Source organism: Acipenser ruthenus, chromosome 3 (genome assembly GCF_902713425.1).
Source record: "Acipenser ruthenus chromosome 3, fAciRut3.2 maternal haplotype, whole genome shotgun sequence".
NCBI classification, from domain to species: Eukaryota; Metazoa; Chordata; class Actinopteri; order Acipenseriformes; family Acipenseridae; genus Acipenser; species Acipenser ruthenus.
In genome coordinates this window covers 3,530,834-3,547,803 of record NC_081191.1, presented here as the reverse complement: position 1 = coordinate 3,547,803, position 16,970 = coordinate 3,530,834, and the positions used below count along the sequence as shown (strand labels likewise).

The following is a 16,970-nucleotide window of genomic DNA, read 5'->3' as shown; positions in this document are numbered from 1 at the left end:
TTACTGTTCGTTTTATTTTGTACTGCACATCAAACTAAAATATACAGAACAATTAAAAACAATGCATTAATATCGTGCTGTTATCATATACACACGCATTGCACAATAACACAAAGCAAATTAAATATCTACTTGCTGAAGTAGTTTAAGCAATGCACTATCAAAAGTCACAGGGCAGTGACGTCAGCTCCTTAGCAACAAGCCTCCTGTGCTGGGAATGGATTCTTTCAATGCAGTGGGTTTGGGCATTTGAGAAAGGAGAGGAAGATTCATGAAAGTAACTGGAGACTTAAATTGATGAGAAGCAATTACCCTCCACCAGTACGAATTATATTGGACCCCGACACCCGCGATATACAAAGTGGGTGGTGTATGTAATTAGGAGTAGACTAGGAATGATTAATATTTATTCTTTGTACTTCTATACTTCTAAATTATATATATATATATATATATATATATATATATATATATATATATATATATATATATATATATATATATATATATATATATATATATATATATTACACAGTACTGTGCAAAAGTTTTAGGCAGGTGTGAAAAAATGCTGTAAAGTAAGAATGCTTTCAAAAATAGACATGTTAATAGATTATATTTTTCAATTAACTAAATGCAAAGTGAGTGAACAGAAGAAAAATCTAAATCAAATCCATATTTGGTGTGACCACCCTTTGCCTTCAAAACAGCATCAATTCTTCTAGGTACACTTGCACAAAGTCAGGGATTTTGTAGGCATATAGTCAGGTGTATGATTAAACAATTATACCAAACAGGTGCGAATGATCATCAATTCAATACGTAGGTTGAAACACAATCATTAACTGAAACAGAAACAGCTGTGTAGGAGGAATAAAACTGGGTGAGGAACAGCCAAACTCAGCTAACAAGGTGAGGTTGCTGAAGACAGTTTACTGTCAAAAGTCATACACCATGGCAAGACTGAGCACAGCAACAATACACAAGGTAGTTATACTGCATCAGCAAGGTCTCTCCCAGGCAGAAATTTCAAGGCAGACAGGGGTTTCCAGATGTGCTGTCCAAGCTCTTTTGAAGAAGCACAAAGAAACGGGCAACGTTGAGGACCGTAGACGCAGTGGTCAGCCAAGGAAACTTACTGCAGCAGATGAAAGACACATCATGCTTACTTCCCTTCGCAATCGGAAGGTGTCCAGCAGTGCCATCAGCTCAGAATTGGCAGAAAACAGTGGGACCCTGGTACACCCATCTACTGACCTGAGAAGTCTGGTCAGAAGTGGCCTTCATGGAAGACTTGCGGCCAAAAAGCCATACCTCCGACGTGGAAACAAGGCCAAGCGACTCAACTATGCACGAAAACACAGGAACTGGGGTGCAGAAAAATGGCAGCAGGTGCTCTGGACTGATGAGTCAAAATTTGAAATATTTGGCTGTAGCAGAAGGCAGTTTGTTCGCCGAAGGGCTGGAGAGCGGTACACGAATGAGTGTCTGCAGGCAACAGTGAAGCATGGTGGAGGTTCCTTGCAAGTTTGGGGCTGCATTTCTGCAAATGGAGTTGGGGATTTGGTCAGAATTAATGGTCTCCTCAATGCTGAGAAGTACAGGCAGATACTTATCCATCATGCAATACCATCAGGGAGGCATCTGATTGGCCCCAAATTTATTCTGCAGCATGACAACGACCCCAAACATACAGAGAAAGTCATTAAGAACTATCTTCAGCGTAAAGAAGAACAAGGAGTCCTGGAAGTAGGGCAGCAGTGTGGAGTAGTGGTTAGGGGCTCTGGACTCTTGACCGGAGGGTTGTGGGTTCAATCCCCAGTGGGGGACACTGCTGTTGTACCCTTGAGCAAGGTACTTTACCTAGATTGCTCCAGTAAAAACCCAACTGTATAAATGGGTAATTGTATGTAAAATAATGTGATATCTGTATAATGTGAAATAATGTATAATGTGATATCTTGTAACAATTGTAAGTCGCCCTGGATAAGGGCGTCTGCTAAGAAATAAATAATAATAATAATGGAAGTGATGGTATGGCCCCCACAGAGTCCTGATCTCAACATCATCGAGTCTGTCTGGGATTACATGAAGAGAGAGAAACAACTGAGACTGCCTAAATCCACAGAAGAACTGTGGTTAGTTCTCCAAGATGTTTGGGCCAACCTACCTGCCGAGTTCCTTCAAAAACTGTGTGCAAGTGTACCTTGAAGAATTGATGCTGTTTTGAAGGCAAAGGGTGGTCACACCAAATATTGATTTGATGTAGATTTTTCTTCTGTTCACTCACTTTGCATTTTGTTAATTGATAAATATAAACTATTAACATGTCTATTTTTGAAAGCATTCTTACTTTACAGCATTTTTTCACACCTGCCTAAAACTTTTGCACAGTACTGTGTGTGTGTATATATATATATATATATATATATATATATATATATATATATATATATATATATATACACACACACACATACACATATATATATATAAAATCAGTGCCTTGCAAAAGTATTCAGACCCCTGACCAATTCTCTCATATTACTGAATTACAAATGGTACACTGAAATTTCGTTCTGTTTGATATTTTATTTTAAAACACTGCAACTCAAAATCAATTATTGTAAGGTGACACTGGTTTTATGTTGGGAAATATTTAAGAAAAATAAAAAACTAAAATATCTTGCTTGCATAAGTATTCAACCCCTGTGCTGTGGAAGCTCCCAGTTTACACCGATAAAAGAAATTGCCCCAACGAGAACACAATTACCTTACCATTGGCCTCCACCTGTGAACCATTAAAGTTGCTGTCACATTTTCTGGATAAAAACCCCACTGTTGAAGGATCATTGGTAAGGCTTTGAATCTGAAGGAAAATGAAGACCAAAGAGCATTCTACAGAAGTTAGAGATAAAGTAATACAAATGCATAGATTAGGGAAAGGGTACAAAATAATATCCAAGTGTTTGGATATCCCTCAAAACTCAGCGCTCAAACAAGAAGGAGACTTGTGAGAGAAGCCACAGAGAGGCCAACAATCACTTTGAAGGAGCTACAGAGTTCAGTGGCTGGGAGTAGAGTAATGGTGCACCAGTCAACCATATCAAGAGCTCTGCATAACACTGGTCTGTATGGGAGGGTGGCAAGAAAGAAGCCGTTACTCAAAAAGTACCATCTGAAAGCACGTCTGGAGTTTGCCAGAAAGCATGAGAGTGACCCAGCTGCGATGTGAGAAAAGGTTTTGTGGTCAGATGAGACCAAGATAGAGCTTTTTGGCCAAAACTCAAAGCGCTATGTGTGGCGCAAACCTAACACTGCCCATGCCTCAAGACACACCATCCCTACAGTGAAGTATGGTGGTGGCAGCATCATGCTGTGGGGATGCTTCTCATCAGCAGGGACTGGGCATCTTGTTAAAATTGAAGGAAGAATGGATGGAGCAAAATACAGGGAAATACTGCAAGAGAACCTGCTTCAGTCTGCTAAAAAACTGAAGCTTGGGAGGAAATTCACCATTCAGCAGGACAATGATCCCAGGAACAAGGCCAAAGCAACATTGGAGTGGCTCAAGAACAAAAAGGTGAATGTCCTACAGTGCAAAGCTGGTACATACTTACCCCAAAAGACTTAAAGCTGTTATTGCAGCGAAAGGTGGCTCTTCCAAATATTAATGTGTGGGGGTTGAATACTTATGCAAGCAAGATATTTCAGTTTATTTTTCTTAAAAATATTTCCCAACATAAAACCAATGTCACCTTACAATAATTGATTTTGAGTTTCAGTGTTTTAAAATAAAATATCAAACAGAACGAAATTTCAATGTACCATTTGTAATTCAGTAATATGAGAGAATTGGTCAGGGGTCTGAATACTTTTGCAAGGCACTGTATATATTTAAGAATGAATTTGTACTTCTTTAATAAATGAATTCATTACGGATTTGATGTGTAATAACAGTAACTGCCATGGAGTGTTCAGTAATGAGGAAGTCCTACAGAAGTTACTGAATTCAGATTGCTCGGCAGATGTATGCCCCAGACACTGTATAATCTATAGAAGCAGCAGTGGTCCTTAGGAATCTGGAGGAGGGGCTGCCGTGGTAACAAGACTAGGCAGAGTGCCGAAAAACTGGAGCCGAGTAAACTACAGGCTGGGCCTTCACCAGTGTGGTACGGACATATGCCAAAACCTTGTTTATAGTTTGATGTACACAACTTTCGGCTAATATACAATGTTTGTACCGTTACGCAACCTGTTGACATTTTCATTGCAGTTTATTTTACCATGTGGTGAAGTTGGTTGAGTATAATAAACTATAGGTTCAATAATTAGTTAAATTAAAGGGTACCCAAAGTAACAATTTATTATAAAAATGTGTTTACTGTTGAAAAAATACCACATGGGAGGTAGGATATAATAATAATAATAATAATAATAATAATAATAATAATAATAATAATAATACAAGTTTTTCTTTAGGGTTTTTGTACATTTTGTGATCTTACTTATTTTGTGCTCCCCAGGACTACACTTTCTCTGCTCCCTGTTTCACAAATTACATATACATTTTATATATATATATATATATATATATATATATATATATATATATATATATATATATATATATATATATATATATATATATATATATATATATATATATATATATACACACACACACACACACACAGGTCAAAAGTTTATAGAACACCCCCATTTTTCCAGTTTTTATTGAAATTTAAGCAGACTGCCATGAAATCTCTGCAACTTTCCAGATGCAATGCACAGTGCCAGAAAGCAGGTACTAGTGTAACGTATGTGCAATGCACAGTGTCAGAAAGCAGGTACTAGTGTAACGTATGTGCAATGCACAGTGCCAGAAAGCAGGTACTAGTGCAACGTATGTGCAATGCACAGTGCCAGAAAGCAGGTACTAGTGCAACGTATGTGCAATGCACAGTGCCAGAAAGCAGGTACTAGTGCAACGTATGTGCAATGCACAGTGCCAGAAAGCAGGTACTAGTGCAACGTATGTGCAATGCACAGTGCCAGAAAGCAGGTACTAGTGCAACGTATGTGCAATGCACAGTGCCAGAAAGCAGGTACTAGTGTAACGTATGTGCAATGCACAGTACCAGAAAGCAGGTACTAGTGCAACGTATGTGCAATGCACAGTGCCAGAAAGCAGGTACTAGTGTAACGTATGTGCAATGCACAGTGCCAGAAAGCAGGTACTAGTGTAACGTATGTGCAATGCACAGTGCCAGAAAGCAGGTACTAGTGTAACGTATAAGACTTCTGAAACTCACTGTTTCATGGCGATGAGTTTGGAGTCCATGTGTTCCTGCTTCCCTCTCATGATCTGGACATCAGTCAACAATTTACTCACATCATCCTGGCGAATCTTGATGTCTTCATGTTTTATACTGGAAACCTACGGGAACAAAAAAAAAAAAAAAAAAAAAAACACTGAGCCGCCACCTTGTTTAATACATTCTCTCCCACTCAGCAAACCTGCTTAGAAAGGATTCTGGCTCACATTTAGTCTCATTAATAGCTCTGTTAAATGGTAACTGTAAAGTCTAAGCTTTTATAAAATCATCTTGACTAGATCGCTTATTTTTTTTGTCTGAACAAATAAAAAAAATATATCATTGGAGGCCAATCAAAATATCTTATCAAATGGTTTGTAAACATGAAGTAAAACTAAGCTGTAAACATACCTGTATCATTAATATGGCCAGAGATTGAACCAATGTGGCAATGAAAAGGCTATTTCTACTGGATAACACCAGCAGGGACTTTGGTTGAATCACAGGCTAAAGACACTGGACTAGATTATCAAAGTTCTTTACAACATTTTTATCAAAGTGAAAAAAAAAAAAAAAAAAAGTGCTAGTGACAATAGGAGTAAACAGCTTTTACAATCTGGCCCGATATTCCAAAACACGTGGTCCATATTACCAATACTATAGAGGTTAAAACAACATGGTAGTGAAAAGGTGTACTTTACTGCACTCCGGTGTACCAAATATTACAACTCAAAGCATACTCCACAAACGTATGGCAGTCATCTTAGAACAGAGATTAATGTCACCAACACATTTACCACACTATGTCTATATAAAACTCTGAAAAATACAGATTGAAGTCACCATTTCACACGGTCTCCCATCTAAAATGGTTTGAGATAGGAGCAGTTGGCTTCAAATTTACCAACAGCATACAAAAGTACACACAGCAAAACTTAAATTTCATGAAAGATTAGAGAGGGAAATACAATATCAAAACCAGGTTTTTCCAAATTCCCTTGCGTTTCAAGAATTGCATCTGCAGATAAGAGGTTAGATTAATATAAATGCTGTAAAAAATGAATAAATAAAAGAGATGTGTTACTGTACATGCTATAGCTGTTCCTTACATTGGTCACCTTCCTCTTAATATTCTCCAGAAGGTGCTCCTGACCTCGGATGAAGTACGCATGCTGGAATTCCGTGTCATCTTTTTCTGGCTTCACTAAGCCACCCTGCTCAATGTGGACAACCTTGCGAAACCCATCTGTTAAACAAACAATACAAATAAAGACAATTTCAACAATGGAAAGTAGACCGCACTTCACAAAGTAAGAAAATCTAGGCAGAGTTGTGGTAGGAAGAGAAGGGTGAAGCACACTTACACATATTGAGCTGCCGCACGAAGCTGGCCATGTTGTTATGCTTGAAGTATTTGGGAAGCACCTCCTTTGCAAAGTGGCCCTGATCGTACACATGGAAGCTGTTACCACTCTGCCAAGGAAAAAAATAAATGAAATGTTACGACATTAAACTAGAAGCAGGTATCAGGATCCTCTGAATCTTGTATTGTGATTCATGTTGTGATTTAAGTATATTACACTGAAGTGCAAAAATAAACCCCAATATATGAATACAACATTCTTGTACTGCAATAGACGCATCCCCAAAATTTAAATTCTATCCAAATACAAGATTGGTGCGATTTGACAGAACCAGCAAAACTGTCTCAGGTAATGTTAAAAAAAAAAAAAAAGAAATCTCTGTATAGGTTGCACTGGTGTAAAAGTCGCTTCAATTTTAGGAAAACACCCTTTTTGTGTTTCAAATATTTTTTTTTACAATTTTTTTTTCCCTACATGCTCAACACTGAAAGAAAAAAACACAGGTTTCGTTTCAAAATAACCCTTGTTATGTCTGTGTCTCAGTAGTCCTCTGGGCGATTACTTAAAACAAATGTACAAATAAACTCACAGTCTTGCGTTTAAAAAAAAAAAAAAAAAAGAAAGGAAAAGTCAATTTTCTAACGGGGTGTAGCAGTGGTGAATAAGCATTCACAAATAATGCTTACAAAACAGCCACTCAGAACTGAAACCTCCCTTCATCTCCCCTGCAATGCCAACCTCACTTAATGACGTTTTACATTTGTGTTCTCCCTCTGCACGGAATACAAAGTTTATCGGCTGTTTGATTTTACTAAAAGATGTTGCGTCTTTGAAGTAAGTGTAAAGTCATTGTACAAAAATGTGGAGATTTATGCCGGGTTGCGGCGACCGACCCCCCCCCCCCCCCCCCAAAAAAAAAGAACTAAAAGATGCGATTAGCAAAGGGGGCCGGTTGTACTAACAAGAAAAAATAGGCCATGTTTTACTGAACATTTTAAATGTAATACCTTAAGAAATTACCACAATGAACATTATCGTAGTATGTTGCTTAAAACATAATAACACAATATATTCATAATAAAGCTGAGTTCTTACATATAAACAGTAAAGTAGCACGACAAAGTGTGGGACTCGCTGTCTGTAGTAGCTTGGCGTTTACATTGTCATCAGCATATTTGAAGTGATTGGAAGCTGAAATTACTTTTTAAAAACACCCTTTTCTTATACCAATACAGTACTAGAGTACCATTTTAATAGCAAAACTGTATTTATCTTACGTACTGGTATTTAAACTGGGGGGAAACCTCAGCGTTTCCAGAAACATATTTCATTCTCTTACCTAGTCCCATTAAATCTGCATTATGCCACACTCGCTCTAGCGTTGAGATTATTATTATTATTATTATTATTTGTTTTTTATTTAGCAGACGCCTTTATCCAAGGCGACTTACAGAGACTAGGGTGTGTGAATCATGCATCAGCTGCAGAGTCACTTATAATTACGTCTCACCCGAAAGACGGAGCACAAGGATGTTAAGTGACTTGCTCAGGGTCGCACAATGAGTCAGTGGCTGAGGTGGGATTTGAACAGGAGACCTCCTGGTTACAAGCCCTTTTCTTTAACCACTGGACCACACAGCCTCCTCCAGAGATAAAGGGCCTCATTTAGAAAGGGCACAAAATTAGAACGATCACAATCACTATTATTGCAGCGTTTAAAAAGTAAAACATTCACTGGCGGCTCTGACAAACCTGAAGGCGATGCTTCACATATTCAAATCCATTTGAAAAGATCTGCATTTCCCTCGTTTTTCTTTTGTATTTATGATGCTTTCATTAGTATGCAACCTAGTAAATTCAGCGTCTGTCAGTTCTGGCAGATTCTACTGTACTTGCTGAAGCAGTTCTCCCACTGCTACAGTGAAATGTACCGTCTTTAAAACAGGACTTTAGTGAAGACTGTGTGTGTACGTGAGTACATGAATTATTGTAGGTAGTAATTCATAGTTATTTAAACTCACTCACATGCTATAATCCCCAACTCCACAAACCAGCCAGCATTTTTGTAAATAGCAATACATGTAATGAACAATAAAATAAACATTTTGTTTGTGTCATCGGTGTCAATTTCAGGTGGAGCTTCGTGGTGACACAGCTGAGAATTTTTTCCCTCTGTCATCCCATCTGGTTCTGTCAGTCTCAGTTTCTCAGCACACTAGTACAGTAATTGCTCAGTAACGAGGTGCAAACGGGATCGATCTGTAGGACTATTTAGGTGCCTTTGTTAATTCTAAATTCATAACAGTGTTTATTTTTTAGGAAAACACAATTTATGCCTAATATTATTAGGGCCTGCAACTGTTGTTGATTCCAACTTAGGCAATTCACATAAGGACAAGCAGTTTCAAAAGGTACTAGTCCTTTGGACTAGTACCACAATGTTAGTTTTGAACCCTGCATAACCATACACATACTTTTCAAGTGTACCACTGTGTTGCACTGACATGTAGAACACGTTAAAGTATGTATTAAAGTCATTCAAAAGTACTCCACTCAACCTCATTAACACTTCCCTCCTCTGTCAGCTCGTTTTTCTTTCACCATACTTAAGTTTGTCTTGGTTTCATCTCCAGTCACATTTCGTCATATTTAACAACGCACAGTTTCAAACCTGTTGTGTAGCATTCTCGTTTTTTGTCTGACTGTCCTACTTTACCCAGTCTCAAAAGACACCTGCATATAATATTGCATTGCAGTTGCATGGAGTGCTGCAAGATCCAGGACTTGCTTCAACAAGCAAGTATGCTAAAAATGGAGCTGCACGAATTGACAGAGCAACAGGAGTTTGAGGAGCTGGCACACCCGATATTCTTGGCATTTTGCATCCCTAACAGACAGAAAACCACTAGGGAGATAGAACAGGGTCAAAACAGCTGGGTTCAGATAGGCAGAGGCAGGGAAAAAAAAGAAAACAGTCAAACACAACCAGCAGAAATCAAAACATGAAACAAATGACCCACTTCAAAAATTTAGATGATCAAAACCAGCATCAAAAGAACGAAAGGAACAACATCCAGGACCCCACAAAAAAAAAAAAAAGGTCATGATTGTCAGGGACTCCACATTGTGAAACACAGGAAGTTCAGTGTGCAGTCTGGACCCCCTTACAACAACAGTGCTGCCTTCCGGGAGCCTTTGTCACGCACATCACTGAGAACGTGGACAGGCTCCTACAACGAACAGGAGACGACCTAGTGGTAGTCATCACAAACAACATTGGAAAAGACAGACCAAGATCCCTGCCATAAATTCAGAGAGCTAGGAAGGAAATTAAAAGGCAAGACCAAAACTGTGGTATTTTCCGGGATACTGCTGGCATCTTGGAAAGGACCATACGGACAGCTGGAAATAATCTAAATGCATGGCTGAAATTGTGGTGCACACAGGAAGGCTTCACCTTCCTTGAACATTGGAACACATTCTACAACAAGGACTATCTATATAGGCGGGAAAGACTGCACTTAAATAAAAAGGCAACCAATGTACTCGGAGAAAGGATCCTCGAGGAGGTCCAGAAGGGGGGGGGGGGGGGGGAATCAACAAAAAACCAGAAGGGAAACGACATCAAAACAAGGGCAACAACTCAGGTAAGATAGCCATTAAATGTATTTATTTAAATGCTAGAAGTCTCAAAAACAAAATGTTATAACTTGAAGCTACTGCACTAACAAGTAACTAAGATGCAATAGGCGTTACAGAAACTTGGTTATCCGAGAGTGATGGAGACAAATATAATTAGTAGGTATACACTTGAAAGACAGGCAGGACAGAAGAGGCGGAGGGGTAGCGCTATACATCAAAAAGTCTTGAAGCCCAGGTGTTAAATCTGGAAGAAAAAAACAACAGAGAATCAATATGGGTCAGGACTCCCGAGTGGCGCATCCAGTAAAGGCGCTCCACGTGAGTGCAGGATGCGCTCTATAGCCTGCAAGTCGTGAGTTCGAATCCAGGCTATTCCTTTGCCGATCGAGGACGGGAGCTCCCAAGGGGCGGCGCACAATTTGCCGAGCGTCGCCCGGGGGGAGGGAGGGTTAGGTCGGTCAGGGTGTTCTCAACTCACCGCGCACCAGCGACCCCTGTAGTCTGGCCGGGTGCCTGCGGGCTTGCCTGTAAGCTGCCTGAGAGCTGCGTTGTCCTCCGACGCTGTAGCACTTGGGTGGCTGCAAAAAAAAAGCGGTCGGCTTGACGGCACACGCTTCGGAGGACAGAGTGTGTTCATCTTCGCCCTCCCGAGTCAGCGCAGGGGTGGTAGCGGTGAGCCGACCGTAATAAAATAATTGGCCTTTCCAAAATTGGGAGAAAATAATAAAAAATAATTGGCAACGACTAAATTTAAAAAAAAAAAAAAAAAAAAAAAAAAAACCAGAATCAATATGGGTCAAAGTAATGGACAAAAATTCAAACGGCATAATAACAGGGGCATTTTATAGACCACAAAATTCAGATACTGAGCAAAATAATCTGTTATACAACGACATTAGAAATGCGTGTAGCAAAGGAGGAGCCATACTAATTGGGGATTTCAACTTCCCCCATATAAAATGGGAAAACCTGGTGGGGAGCACGACAGTCAAAATTGAAATGGTAGAAATGACAAAAGACTGCTTCCTAACGCAATTTGTCAAGGCACCGACTAGAGGGGAGGCATGGTTTGACTTAGTCTTTTCAAATAACGAAGATGGAATAACTAAAACAGAGGTTAGAGAACCATTGGCAAACTCAGACCACAACATGGTCTCATTTGAAATGCTTTTTAACACCCTAAAAGTACGACTAATGGTAAGGTTTACAATTTTAAAAAGGCAAACTATGAAGGAATGAAACGGAGACTAACCAAAGTAGATTGCAGTAAAATAGAGAAAACACCCACAGAAAAAGGATGGCTATTTTTAAAAAATGTAGTACTAGAGGTGCAAAACAATTACATCCCAAAAGTAGACAAATCAAAATCTAAAACAAAATGGCCAAAATGGTTTAATAGATCAATTAAAAAAAATAGTCACCAAAAAAAGGCACTTTACAGAACGTTTAAAAGGGACCAGAAGAACATTCAAGGAGGAAGTAAAATGTCTAAGAGATACAAATGGCAAAAGCACAGATGGAGAATAAAATAGCAAATATATTAAATGATTACTTTTCACAGGTTTTTACAAAGGAGGATATAGACAACATTCCCCATATTTCAACCTGTTCCTATCCAGTTTTAAATAACTTTAGCATTACAGAGGCAGAAGTGTTAAAGGGAGCTCTTAAAATAAACAAATCCCCTGGGCCAGATGAGATCCTCCCAATAGTACTCAAAGAAATGAAAGAAGTTATTTACAAACCGCTAACCAAGATCATGCAACAGTCTCTTGACACAGGGGTTGTACCGACAGACTGGAAAATAGCAAACGTAATACCGATCCACAAAAAGGGAGACAAAACCAAACCAGGTAACTACAGACCAATAAGCCTGACTTCTATTATATGTAAACTTATGGAAACTATAATAAGATCCAAAATTGAAAATTACCTATATGGTAACAATATCCTGGGGGGCAGTCAGCATGGTTTTAGGAAAGGGAGATCGTGTCTAACTAACCTACTTGACTTTTTTGAGGATGCAACATTGAGAATGGATAACTGCAAAGCATACGACATGGTTTATTTGGATTTCCAGAAAGCTTGTGACAAAGTCCCGCACAAAAGATCAATTCTCAAACTGAACGCAGTAGGAATTCAAGGAAATGCATGCACATGGATTAGGGAGTGGTTAACATGTAGAAAAGATGTATTTGGGAGTGGTTAACATGTAGAAAACAGAAAGTACTGATTAGAGCAGAATCCTCAAAATAGAGCGAGGTAACCAGTGGAGTACCACAGGGATCAATATTAGGTCCTCTGCTCTTCCTAATCTACATTAGTTACTTAGATTCTGGTATAGTAAGCAAACTCGTTAAATTTGCAGATGACACAAAAATAGGTGGAGTGGCAAACACTGTTGCAGCAGCAAAGGTCATTCAAAATGATCTAGACAGCATTCAGAACTGGGCAGACACATGGCAAATGAAATTTAATAGAGAAAAGTGTAAAGTACTGCACGCAGGCAATAAAAATGTGCATTATAAATATCATATGGGAGATACTGAAATTGAAGAAGGAATCTATGAAAAAGACCTAGGAGTTTATGCTGACTCAGAAATGTCTTCATCTAGACAATGTGGGGAAGCTATAAAAAAGGCCAACAAGATGCTCGGATATATTGTGAGAAGTGTTGAATTTAAATCAAGGGAAGTAATGTTAAAACTTTACAATGTATTAGTAAGACCTCACCTAGAATATTGTGTTGAGTTCTGGTCACCTCGTTACAAAAAGGGTATTGCTGCTCTAGAAAGAGTGTAAAGAAGAGCAACCAGAATTATCCCGGGTTTAAACGGCATGTCGTATGCAGACAGGCTAAAATAATTGAATCTATTCAGTCTTGAACAAAGAAGACTACACAGTGATCTGATTCAAGCATTCAAAATCCTAAAAGGTATAGACAATGTGGCAAACACTGTCGCAGCAGCAATGGTCATTCAAAATTAACTAGCACTTTTTTACACAGAGAATTGTGAGGGTCTGGAACCAACTCCCCAGTAATGTTGTTGAAGCTGACACCCTGGGATCCTTCAAGAAGCTGCTTGAGACTCTGAGATGAATAAGCTACTAACAACCAAAAAAGCAAGATGGGCAGAATGGCCTCCTCTCGTTTGTAAACTTTACATTTCTTATGTTCTTATAAGTTTACTCTGCTTTCTAACCAACAGCTGTTTGTTACGGATCCCAGGGGCGGGTTCAGTCTGAATGTTGACAAACCAATGGCTCAGGAGGGTGGGAATAAGAATTCATAGAGATGTACAGCTATTATGTAAACAGTGAAGCAGTATAGCTGTGACGTTTTCATATTTCAAAGATTGATAACTTTAACCTCTATTTTTACTTTCTCCAAGTACACTCTTCTGGGTCGAGAGGAGGTCAGTCAAGAGTCTGAAAGCTTGCGTTTAACATTCAAAATGACATAGTAACTAATTAAAACTTTTAATTAGAACAGTGGTTTTGTACGTCTACCTAGCAACATGACCCAAATGCGTAGATCCTGAAAAAATGATCGGGTTATTGAGAGTTAAGTTTGTTTGAGCCAGAACTTTGGCTGTACTGTAGTAATCCCATTGTGGCTCTGGTACAGTAGTTTAATATTAGACACACCAGCACATAGGTTGCTAATTGTTTGCTCTTGAATTTACCATAAGTTTACTACAATCTATATTATTACATATACAATACTGCTATGTGATGTGACTATCACAAGCTCTGAAATGGAATACAGTAGTACTGTTCTTTATCACAAGGGAATAACATTTTCAGAGGCATAGGATATTTTTATGCTGGTGCACTTCATGAAGTAGTAGCAGATGGTCGCAATAGTCATGATAAACCAGGCAATGGAAAGCCCCCACGGCTGTGGTGGTGATCTCTAAACGCTAGACTCTCAGAGTTTAAGAGCAAATAAAAATAAATGAATAAAAGCTGGTTTCTTGCGCTCCGTGAGGGAATGCATGCCCCTAGTGAGAAGGAAATTATTGTTATTATTATTTGTTTATTAAGCAGACGCCTTTATCCAAGGCGAATTACAGAGACTCAGGTATGTCAACTATGCATCAGCTGCAGAGTCACTTACAACAACGTCTCACCCAAAAGACGGAGCACAAGGAGGTGAAGTGACTTGCTCAGGGTCACACAATGCGTCAGTGGCTGAGGTGGGATTTGAACCGGGGACCTTCTGGTTACAAGCCCTTTGCTTTAACCACTGGACCACACAGCCTCCTAAACTATAACTAAAGCAATACATGCCGCTGTATTCTGATCATTGTTTATTGTTCACTGCTGTTTGCCATCAGGCCATTGGATTATACAATGAAACCTTCATTGCACCTGGATTATCGTTGCAATACTAGAGGTTTACAGTAGGACTGTCAACGGGACAGGTCACACAACTGTGACGAAAACTGGTATAAATGAACATTCACCCCAAGTTATTTAAAAATATCGTGAGCCTGTTTATAACATTAGGCCATTCGTATGCCATTTTCACGAAACTCAATCCGGTGGTACTCTAATACTGTTGACACACGGTTAGGACCGTATTTTGTGGAGGTTTCCAAAAGACATGGACTATGCCCAAAGGGGTACATTCGGTTCAGCAATCTTTCTATTATGGTAAATAAACCAGTCGTGAGATCTTTTAAGTGAATGTATGATCGCTGAAGCCATAAGTGACTAGGCTTCTGTCAAAGTACACCAGCACTGCCATATCTCGTGTCGCTGCAGCCACACCTCCTTTTGTAATTTCGTTTCAGCCTCTGAATCCTCAGTTACTCTTTGACAACAACTGGGCATAACGAAAAACGGTTGTGCCCTGCAATGACAACTTATACCAATAATAATTTGTAAACAGTATTATTTCTGGTTTTGAGGTACAGTGCAACCCATTGAAAACTCTCCATGACATGAACTTTCATCCCACTGCAAAGCCGCCTACTCTCAGTTAACCCGTTTAAATCTGACAAACAAAAATAACCTGAATGACCCAATCGTAATAACATTTTAATGTGAACAATAACTACTGTACCAGTATTGCACTTGAGTCTTATTTACGCAGGAAAAGTGAATCAAACCAAAATAAAATAAGGTGTCACAGAAAGCAGTAAAACTGAATACAAAATAACGTGTAAAAATTTGAAGGTCTGGATTTAGATTTATATTATAAATTAAGACTGTGTACCCGCCCCCCAAATAAAATAAAATAAAATAAAAATAATAATAAACTCACAAGGTCGGTCGGCCTCGTTTACTCACCGGACTCCAACAGATCAGTGGATCGGTGTCTGGATCTTCCACCAAAGTCCAAAGCTTTGTTAGGAAGGCGGGGACATTGCTACCACTGCCCAAAATCCCTCCAGAAACAGGTCCTGCGCCGCCGCTATGCAAATCCATTTCCATTTAATTGAAATATTAATAATAATAATAATAATAATAATAATAATAATAATAATTCCCAATTTCCTATTCAAATCAGGACCCAAGAGATCACAATAATAACACACATAAACAGATATTAGGATACACCACTGCCCGTGTCAATACTGCGCTTAATAAATCGATCTTCCCTTTTTCTTTTTGTCTTTCAATAACGCGATTTCTTATCGGCATCCACCCCGAATCTTAATTATAACTAATCTGACATTTTTACAAACTGCGTAGAGGCAACATTACACATTGGCATTGGTAGTCGCCATCTTGTGACATCAGCACGAACGACTCAAAATAAACCATTTTTATCTTAGAAAAAAAAAACTTCTTATTTTTATTTTTCACGTTTAAAATTAAATTGAAAACAATAAAACACACTGAAGTTTTCAGCAAAAAAAAAAAAACTAGTATATTTTTAAAACGTATACATTGCAAACCTTTGACCCTTAACCCCGTTTAAAGTACGCGTACACTTGAATACATATATTATTAAATACATCCATTTTTGAAGTAGCTATTTATTTAAGTTTAAATAAAAATAAAAATAAAAACTTTGTTAAAAAAAAATCTTGTACTTTTCAAAGTCGACCTGTGACTTGTGAACTATGAACTGTGACCAGCGTGTGTTCCACATGGTTTTACAGCAAACATGTTGCTGGCATCCAAAGCTGATCAAAACGGCAGCATGAGCGGCAAAGCGAAAAGTAAAACAACCGACAAATTAAAAAGACCAGCCCCGGAGGAAGAAGCAGTTCAAGACCTTGAACAGGTTAGTGTTCTTAATCACTGGTACTGTGAAAATATTTTAGTACAGTTTGGCATTTTTTGATAAGTTGCCGTTGTCTTTGCATCCATCAGCTCTCAATGTGTACAGCTACCGGTTATGACGTGATTGTGTTATACCAGCAACTATATAAATGCGATTACTTATCGCATCGCCGATTATCAAAAATTATTATAATGTACGTGGCCAGTTTTGACATGACTGAATAATGTAAAGTTGCCGCATATGAGGTACAAAAAAAAAAAAACTCAAAATGGAGGGGGAGGGGTTGTAAAAAGTGAGCTCTCTTTTGAAATCCTATATTTATCCAATAGGAAACACTGATAAAAATCACTACTATAGTATTGGCAACCAATTCATATTGTGCGTCTGTTGCAGTGGTATTGTATC

At 38.6% G+C, this 16,970-nt stretch overlaps 2 protein-coding genes across 5 annotated transcripts in view; one reads left to right on the top strand and one right to left on the bottom strand.

Annotated features, from left to right (window-relative positions):
• The window catches only part of hsf1 (heat shock transcription factor 1), a 42,104-nt gene extending 26,009 nt beyond the window's left edge, over window positions 1-16,095 (bottom strand). For 3 of the 4 annotated variants that reach the window (XM_033993888.3, XM_033993889.3, XM_033993891.3), the window contains exons 1-4: window positions 15,623-16,095; window positions 6,683-6,791; window positions 6,428-6,564; window positions 5,316-5,440 (exon numbers count right to left, since the gene is read on the bottom strand). In XM_033993888.3, the coding sequence (XP_033849779.3) occupies window positions 5,316-5,440; window positions 6,428-6,564; window positions 6,683-6,791; window positions 15,623-15,766 (515 nt within the window). In that variant the 5' untranslated portion in view covers window positions 15,767-16,095. The remainder of the gene's footprint in view (window positions 1-5,315; window positions 5,441-6,427; window positions 6,565-6,682; window positions 6,792-15,622) is intronic. The other variant, XM_033993890.3, reaches the window with a different exon arrangement.
• Window positions 16,096-16,375: 280 nt separating this feature from the next.
• bop1 (BOP1 ribosomal biogenesis factor) overlaps window positions 16,376-16,970 on the top strand; it is an 86,553-nt gene continuing 85,958 nt past the window's right edge. Inside the window, exon 1 of the mRNA XM_034920883.2 lies at window positions 16,376-16,565. Within this exon, the coding sequence (XP_034776774.2) occupies window positions 16,446-16,565 (120 nt within the window). The 5' untranslated portion in view covers window positions 16,376-16,445. The remainder of the gene's footprint in view (window positions 16,566-16,970) is intronic.